This window comes from Berghia stephanieae, chromosome 11, assembly GCF_034508935.2.
Source record: "Berghia stephanieae isolate SIO BIC M18660-M18661 chromosome 11, UCSD_Bste_1.3, whole genome shotgun sequence".
Taxonomy (NCBI): Eukaryota; Metazoa; Mollusca; class Gastropoda; order Nudibranchia; family Aeolidiidae; genus Berghia; species Berghia stephanieae.
The window spans coordinates 29565717-29575716 of NC_088370.1; the positions used below are offsets into that span (position 1 = coordinate 29565717).

General features: G+C 34.7%; 1 protein-coding gene across 1 annotated transcript in view; it reads right to left on the reverse strand.

Moving 5' to 3' along the window:
• LOC144956391 (uncharacterized) overlaps positions 1-5226 on the reverse strand; it is a 7590-nt gene extending 2364 nt beyond the window's left edge. Inside the window, exon 1 of the mRNA XM_078886889.1 lies at positions 3817-5226. Coding sequence (XP_078743015.1) covers positions 3817-5226 — 1410 coding nt within the window. The remainder of the gene's footprint in view (positions 1-3816) is intronic.
• Between the last annotated feature and the right edge of the window lie 4774 nt (positions 5227-10000).

Below are 10000 nucleotides of genomic sequence, written 5' to 3' on the forward strand. Positions count from 1 at the left end.
CCCTCTATATCAGACCATAAGGTGACATCATCTCAAAATATTATATTAAGTACCATTTTTTAGGCAGACTACACCCAACCACTGTTTCCCATTAATATCGACAATCATCATAATGTTATAACGGATATCGAAAATTGTATCTCTGAGATTAGTGACTGGATGTGTTGCAATAAACTCAGGTTAAATGAACGCAAAAAAGAGGTGTTGCAAATTACAAGACGGGGCCTCTCTGCAAAAACATATTTTGAGCTGTAAAAAATAAAATCAATTCAAAACTATCTAACGTCACAAAACAGCTCATGGTTTCTCTAGTTTGGTCTAAAATGGACTATTATAATATACTTCTCTTCGGTCTGTCCAAAGAGAGTCTTAAAAAGCTACAGTCTCTGCAGAATTGTATTGATGAGAAGAAAATTTGACTACGCTACACCCCTTTTGGCAACTTTACACTGGCTTCCCGTCAAAGCACGGATTGAATATAAAATTTCGACCACTGTTTTTAAATGCTTGGATGGCCTTGACCCCCCCCCCCCCCACTATTTTTCGGACCTGACTAGAAAGAAGGCAAATTCTCACCTCTTAAGGAGCTCAAGCGACACCGCATTGTTAATCGTACCAAAAGAAAATTTCCAAAACTTACGAAAATTGTCTTTCAAATTTTTGGCCCAAAAGTCTGGAACGCTCTGCCAAGGCAGATCAGAGAAAAGCAAAAGTTGGAAACATTCAAAGCGTATCTTAAAACATTCTTATTCGAAAAGTACTTTTACTCATAGATCTTTTTTTTCTAATCATGTAATCTGTGATATGCTAATTATGCTGTGTTTTGCAATGTTATTATTATTCAATGAATTATATTTTTATTGTAAAGCGCTTTGAGGTGCAATTGTGTAGAAAGCGCTATACAAAATTATTGTTATTATTATTATTATTATTATTATTATTATTATTATTATTATTATTATTATTATTATTATTATTATTATTATTATTATTATTATTATTATTATTATTATTATTACCAGCAAAAAGCCCTCAATTTCGCGGGAAAAGAACTATTTTCATTCGATATTGTACCCACCATCATTTAATGAGGGCAGATAGGTAAGCAACGTTGTCTGTGTAACTTGGTACGTCCTCTGTTGATTTTTCTGTGTGGCCTAACATGAAGTGTAAGCCACTATAGCCTCTGACTCGTGACACAGTAACATACAGTTGTCCGTGTGTGAGAACAGGTTGTGATAAGAAAATCAACTGCGAAAATAAACCTGAACTAGCAGACGTGAGCAGAGTTGAAAGACGATCCTGGGAAGGCTTTCCGAAATGTCATACAACGGGAAACAACTCAAATAATATTCCCTCAACTAACCCCAAGAAAAAATAAAACCTAGTACCTTTAACTAACCCTAATAGTAAAAGGAATAACAAACACCCGAGCACCCTTGCTAAGACTTAAGGCTAACCCGAATTTTTTAAAATCCTCCGATCTCGAGCTAACCCTAATAGAAAAAAACCCTCGGATTGCTTTGCACTACTTTCCAATACTTCCCAAATCAAAATGGCGGCCGAGAATCAAAACAATAGTCAAATTGGAAAATTTTAAACATTCACAAATCTATCAAGGTTTGTTCTAGAGGTTTTAAAATGCTTCTATATGATGACAAATTGAATACATAAACGCCTGACAAAAGATCAACGGTGAAAATACAAATTGAAAGAATACTGGGGATGTAAGAGCTTTCGGGATGTCTCCCCGATCCTGGGATCGAGAACTTACCTTACAGTACAGTAGTACAGTACTCTTGTGATCATGTTTTGATTGTTGATTGGTAAAATTGAGAGTTTGCCCATAATTCAAATTAAGTAATATACACTGATCTAACTTACATGAAAGAAAATGGGTGTCTTGACCACTTTAATCCTGAGGTCAAATGAAAATCTGAAGCAGACGCGAACAGTATCAAGTATTCCATAATAATAATATGTCTATTTTTGGTTTGTTGGGGCTAGAAGCTATACAGATACAATGGGTACGATCTGTATTACATTTCCATGTGCTCGAGGTCATTGGTCATATTGCAAAGTGTGCTCAAAATGACCCACATAGTGAAAAGTGTTCACATTTTAAGAATAACCAACGTTACAATTGGTCCTTTTGCTCAGCATGATACATGGGTATGTTTACAACGTTCATAAACAAAGCAACGTGTTTAGATACATTGAGAAAACCCCAAGCGTTGTACAGCAAACATTCATGTGATCGATTAATAGGTTGGACAAAAACATGAATATAGATCGCTCCCATTGACAATTTGCCGATAACGTTTAACTGTGACGTTATTATCCCAGGGCAATAATTATCACATCGATGGCATAAAAACGACAGTAATATTAGCAGTAATATTAGTTTATGTTGTTAATCGGTGAAACTTATCTAAAATTTCTGTAAATCCGAATACCTTAATGTGATCAAGTGAATAATATAATAATATAATATAATGAACTTATATAGTGCCTAGTTCCAATTTAGAATTGCTCACTGGCGCTTTACATCAACACATCATGTATGATATAAAAATATAGAACTGGCATGTTAAAAACCACACAAATTCGATGACAACATAATATATTATTATACAATACCTAATAAGAGTCCAAATTATATGCCCTACAGAAAAGCTCAGTTTTTAACCGTTTTCTAAAGATAAGTGGATTTTCACTATTTTTAGTTTCAATACTAATGGAGTTCCACAGTCGGGGGGCATGGTGGTCAAAGGATTTCTCATGAAAAACTAACGATTTTGGGGGTTCCCTTAGGATATTTAAATTAGCAGATCTTAAATTTCGACTGGGTTCATAAAGGTGGATAAGTTCCTGAAGGTAAACAGGAGCAGAATTGTTTAAGCAATTGAAAACATGGGTGAGTATTTTAAATTCAATTCTAAACTTTACAGGTAGCCAGTGTAGGTCCTCCAAAATCGGGGTTATATGCTCGCGCTTTTTTGATAACGTTACCAATCGAGCTGCTTTGTTCTGTATCTTTTGGAGTCGATTAATGACATTATTATCACAACCATAGAGCAAGCTATTGCAATAATCAAGGCGAGTAAGAATCAAAGAGACCACAAGAAGTTTAGTAGTATAAATATCAAGAAGCCTTCTAATAGCACCAATAGATCTAAGATAAAGATTGCAGGATCTAGTTACATTAGTGACATGGGCAGACATGTTTAATTTGGTATCGAATAAAACTCCTAGGTGTCTCACAGGTTCTTTAGTGATGGGAATTACACAATCAGAAAGATTCAGGTTAAGCGTGGAAAGGTCCACGAGGCCCCGTCTTGCAATTTGCAACACCTCTGTTTTGTTTTCATTTAACCTGAGTTTATTGCAACACATCCAGTCACTAATCTCAGAGATACAATTTTCTATATCCGTTATAACATTGAAATGATTGTCGATATTAATGAGAAACAATAATTGGGTGTCGTCTGCGTAAAAATGGTACTTAATAAAATATTTTGAGATGATGTCACCTAATGGTCTGATATAGAGGGTGAATAAAGAGGGTCCCAGAACTGAACCCTGTGGTACACCAAAAGATAGGGGACAAGGAGAAGAGAAGTCATGTCGATTTACAGACACTGATTGAATTCTGTCAGAGAGGTAAGAAGAAAACCAGTCAAGAACAGTACCCCCAAATCCGTATAGTGTCTTAAGTCTGTCAATTAAAAGAGTATGGTCTATTGTATCAAAAGCAGCACTAAGGTCGAGTAGTATGATAATAACATCATCATTTTTCCGACATAAATGATTTACGATATCATTGTGGATTTTAATAAGAGCAGTTTCAGTGCTGTGAAAGGGGCGATAAGCAGACTGAAATTTAGAGAACAAATTGTGTTCATTCAAAAACGTGTTAAGCCTGAGAGCAACAATTTTCTCAATTAGTTTAGACATGAGGGTGAGATTCGAGACTGGTCGATAATTATTTGGGTCTTCTTTGTCAAGGCTAGATTTCTTTAATATGGGAGTGACAATAGCATGTTTAAGATTATTAGATACCTCACCAATAAACAAACTAGCATTTACAATATGAGTAAGAACGGGAACCAAAATATTAGCACTAGAAAGAACAAGCCATGAAGGAATGGGATCTATTGGGCTGGTTGTTTTGGAGCATTGTCTCAGCGCAGACAGTACTTCTGTTTCAGTGGCGGATTCAAATTCGTCGAATGCTGCTCCGGGTGGAAGTGCATTAGTTTTAGTTATTTGTGCTTTCATTGTGTCTTCTTTGTCCAACCTATTCCGAATACCTGATATTTTATCTCTAAAGTGTAGAGAGAAACTATTTGCGTTAGCAATAGGGTCCTCGAAATTATTTGAAGGGTGATCCTTCATCAGTTTGTTCAGGGTTGCGAACAGTTCACGTGAGTTTCGTTTGGCACTTGTTATTTTATTTTGAATGGATGTTTTTTTACATGATAGAATTAATTTGTTCCGTTGGTGTTTTAGTCTTAAATAAATTTGATTATGAATTTCTAATTTGGATTGACGCCAAATCCGTTCGGCAGATCTGAGTTGATGTTTTAGTGTTTGTAACTCGTTGCAATACCACTCGGTGTTTGGTCGAATAATAATTTCTTTCGTGACCAATGGGCACAGCTCATCGAACACAGTTTTCAGTGAATTATGATATGTGTTTACCATATCGTGAACATTATCACAACTCTTAACAGAGGCGAGTAAATCCAAAGACCTGATGGATTCTTGAAATGTTTCTTTATTTAGTGATTTTGTTTTCCGGTATGTGATCGTTTTCTTGACGGTTGTTTTGCATTCGATTTTTAGATTTAAAGCAATCAGGTTATGATCTGAAATTGTGCGATCCAAAACGTCAACGTTATCAATTATTTTGTTATCTTTCCTGGAAATTATTAAGTCTAAGATGTGCCCCGCCTTGTGAGTTCCGTCCTTTACATATTGTCTTAAATTGTGACTATCTAAAATGTCCTTTAACTTCAAACATTTTGTATCCGTTAGATCGTCCATGTGAACATTGAAATCGCCCAGTATAAGAATTTCACCTCTGGTTGTGCTAGTTTCTAACGCGAGCGTATCGACTTCGTCATAGAATTGATTATGTGTGAGTTTATTCCTTGTAGATGGAGGAGGTCTATAAATTACAACAACATGGTACTTCTCATTCCTTTCTGATGTTAATGTCATATCTAGAGATTCGAAAGTTTTGTAATTAGATTGCGCCTTGTTTTTCTGTAGTTTAACGGATTCTTTATGAATAAAAAAAATCCCTCCTCCTCGACCGTTTTTTCGATGCTGTGCTATAAAACTATATCCTCGTGGAATCAGTTTACTGTCATTGTTTTTAAGCCAACTTTCCGTGATAATAAAAATATCCAAATCCTTCTAAATGATAATATTTTCAATTAAGGCTTCCTTTTTAGTAACGGACCTTGCGTTGAGCAAACCAACTTTAAGACATTTATGATTATGATAATTGTTGTTAGACGATGAGTTGTTTAATTGTATAGGTAGCAAAGTATGTCGTCGTTCAATGGCTTTGTGTTGGAATGACGGTGTAAAGAAACGATTAAATACATTCATGACAACTTTTATCCTTTTCCTTTTCTTTCTTCCACCACTTTTTTCCCGTCTTGTCTTCCTTCCATTTCTATTTTTGTCTATCCTTTCCTTAAATGGTTCATTCCTCATGTTTTGATTCTTTAACACATGTGATGATAATAGTTCATAATAATATAGATAGAATGCGCTTGGCCAAGGAGTTCACAACATTGCCATCCGGAAATATAACGGACCAACACACACACTCTGTGTAACCATGAACTTTTATAGTCTGGTTAATACAGTTTAGTGAGAACAACTCACAAACGCGGATGGCAAAAACAATAACAAAGGCCTGAGTGACGTCATCTGCATACTATCTATAATCGAAAAATAATAAGTGGGGGCAGCTGGCAAGTTGTATTATGCTGGTGACAACATTTAAAGATAAAAACAATAACAATAGCGTGTTGAATGGGGTATGGCGGCACGAAGAAATCAGGGATAAAAATCGGCCTCTTGAAGAATAAAATCCATTTATTTAATTAAAAATCAACTAAATACATAAAATGTTATCATCACAGGGTGCACTGAACACTGAAAATCACAACTTTATAAAAATTATAGTCCAATAGTTTGAATTCACGAATAAAAATCTGCAAATAATAGAGAATAACACAGAGGTGGTAATGGATGCAGCCCTTCACCAGCGCTACACACTACACTTTTTCAATAATATCATTATGAATGAAAAAAGCCAATCGATCAGCTCCTCACTTAGGAATTTCTGTATTGATATTTAAACTGGACAGATAGAGTTGAGGGTGTGGCCATAAGTTAAACCTGGGTATTATCCACCCGAAACCATCACATTGAAAGCATCAAAGGGGCAATAATAATACTTAATGTCATAAATAGATGAAAACTGTTGAAAACTTAGTGTAGATCTGAAATCCTTAAAGTAATTAACTGAATTCAAATAAATAACGTGAAGTTGAATGTAAGCTTCATTTTAATTACAAAAACAGATCAAATGAACGTTTCGGGTGTCCCCTTTATCAACAAAACAGGATGAATGAAACACCACAGATGACTTCCTGCTGCTGTCACTAATGATTTATACTTATACCGACATCCCTTATTTATTATTTTTTTGTATTTATTTTCAATTCCATTGTATTTATTTTCTAACAACAGTCTTCACGTTTTTATATTTCACTTTCTAAACTGCATTACACAGTTCCTCCCCGCCTCCCCTCTTTTCACTTAATTAATTGCGCACCTTTTAGAAATATCTAGTATTCTATTTTAATCATTATTATTATTATTATTATTATTATTATTATTATTATTATTATTATTATTATTATTATTATTATTATTATTATTATTATTATTATTATTATTATTATTATTATCATTATCATCATCATCATTATTATTATTATTATTATTATTATTATTATTATTAGACCCCTATATTATTATTATTATTATTATTATTATTATTATTATTATTATTATTATTATTATTATTATTATTATTATTATTATTATTGTTTTAAACCGTTTTCTAAAGATAAGTGGATTTTCACTATTTTTAGTTTCAATACTAATGGAGTTCCACAGTCGGGGGGCATGGTGGTCAAAGGATTTCTCATGAAAAAACTAACGATTTTGGGGGTTCCCTTAATATATTTAAATTTGCAGATCTTAAATTTCGACTGGGTCATAAAGGTGGATAAGTTCATGAAGGTTAACAGGAGCAGAATTGTTTAAGCAATTGAAAACATGGGTGAGTATTTTAAATTCAATTCCAAACTTTACGGATAGCCAGTGTAGGTCCTCCAATATCGGGGTGATAAGCTCGCGCTTTTAAGATACCGTTACCAATCGAGCTGCTTTGTTCTGTATCTTTTGGAGTCGATTAATGACATTATTATCACAACCATAGAGCAAGCTATTGCAATAATCAAGGCGGCTAAAAATCAAAGAGACAACAAGAAGTTGATCTACTTGCTCATAGACATAATTTCATTAAAACTCCAAGATCTCTCACTTCTTTTAGATGGAGTTAATTTGCAATCATTGAAATCAAGTTTGAATTTGCTAACGTTTATGAAATTGTTTTGAAATTACTTCAGTTTTTTACTCATTAAGTTGCAATTTGTTGAGTGTCATCCAGTCTTTTATATCTAAAATACAGCTTTCAACGTCAGAAACAAGATTGGGTATATTTTGATTTAAAACGGACTTGCAAATTTGGGAGTCGTCAGCGTAAAAATGACAGGTAAAATTACAATCTTTTATGATTATTATTTTCCCCAAATGGGATGAATAAAGGGAATTTTGTATTAGCTAGAGGTGCCATGTAAAGACTAAATATAATGTGACCTAAGACAGAGGCTTGGGGAACTCCAAATTGAAGAGTGATACTTTCTAATTTAAAATTCTGATTTTTTTAGACATTGGCATCTGTCTTCCAGGTGAGATTTGAACCAATTCAGAGCACAGCCGGAAATTCCAAAAGTATTCTTTAAGCGATCTAAAAGAACAACAGGATCAATCGCATCAAGAGCCGCGCTAATATCTAAGAGGTTCAAAATACAGATTTTTCCATTATAAATGCTTGCAACAATATCATTAAAAACTCTCAATCGAGCGATTCCAGTCATGTGGAGAGAGATAGAGAGAGAGAACGCGAGAGTGTGTGTGTGTGTGTGTGTGTGTGAGAGAGAGAGAGAGAGAGAGAGAGAGAGAGAGAGAGAGTGAGAAAGAGGGGGAGCTACTACTATTACTACTACTACTACTACTACTACTACTACTACTACTACTACTACTACTACTACTACTACTACTACTACTACCACTACTACTACTACGACTACTACTACTACTACTACTACTACTACTACTACTACTACTACTACTACTACTACTACTAAAATGAAATATATTTTTGTTTTCTCGGTTATTCCAACATATTCTAAGACCATAAATTTCCATAATCGCGACAATGACATCAACGTTATTAACGGTTTTTATTATTGGATGAAGAAGGGAGTCTAGCCAAAACGTTCTTTTTGGTATTTTGTACTTTTAAATTATTTTTTTAATGTTAGGGGGTTGTTAAGTTGTTATATATTTATTGTTGTGCATTACCTTTTACAGTCAAAACAACTGGCAGCTCAATATTTTTATTGTTTTGCTAATATTTATATCATTCAAAGCTGTAGGCTACATACATACCGGTCCGAAATAATATAATTCAAAGCTATAGGCTACATACATACCGGTCCGAAATAATATAATTCAAAGCTATAGGCTACATACATACCGGTCCGAAATAATATAATTCAAAGCTATAGGCTACATACATACCGGTCCGAAACAGGGGCACCGTTATCAGCGTTGTCTCTGTCGGAAAAATTGTAATATCGCCTAACAGTAACAGACGTCAAGTCTCTTCCAAAATGTTTAGTGTTGCTGTTGGGCAAAGAATCTATTGGAAAGCGCAGTGAGCACGTTAAATGAAATTGCCCTGCATAAATGCTCTAGTTTAGTTTAGCCTAGGGAGAGAGAGAGAGAGAGAGAGAGAGAGAGAGAGAGAGAGAGAGAGAGAGAGAGAGAGAGAGAGAGAGAGATATTTGAATTGAATTGAGGTAGGGAGAACAAAATGTTATACCGCCTACAAATATTTAAATCTATTATAAGAGTAGGAGAGGGACAGCTTTGTCCCATTAAGGGGCAGCGTGGCTGAGCGGTATGGTCTTTGCTTCGCACCCAAAAGGTACCGAGTTCGACTACTCGCCTTGTTGTGTGGCCTTGAGCAAGTCATCTCGCCCTAGCCCACTTTGCGGTACTGCACTGCGGCTGGCGTCTGGGTTATCCCAGTCTTCCCTTTGAATAGACCCTAAAGACAAATTTCCCCCTGGAGATGAATAAAGGCGAGTATATTTTTATCTATATTATTATGTCATATTGTCATAAAACGTGAGCACTATATAGCGCAATATCCACCAAACGTGCTCAAAGCGTTTTACAAGTGGTCCCTCGCCATCTTTATTCATCCCATAGTAATAATTTTGGTAATCAGTTTGCTGATAGAAGTAATTGTTAAACAAAGGATTCAGTTTGCTGATCAAAAGCAATCACGTTGTTCCTCAAGATAAGATGAAACATATGGCACTGATATGAACTTTATAGGCAGCAAGAGTTGTATAAGCCGCCAACCTCTTGGGAAAACATAAAACAAATAAAACAAAAACAAAAAATACCCCCCCCCCCCCCCCTCAAAAAGAAAACAAAACAAAAAAAAACAAAAAAACAAAAACAAAAACAAAAAAAAAAACAAACAACAAAACAAACAAAACAAAACAACAAAAATCAACAAAAAAGAAAATGAGTTGGAAGAACAGAA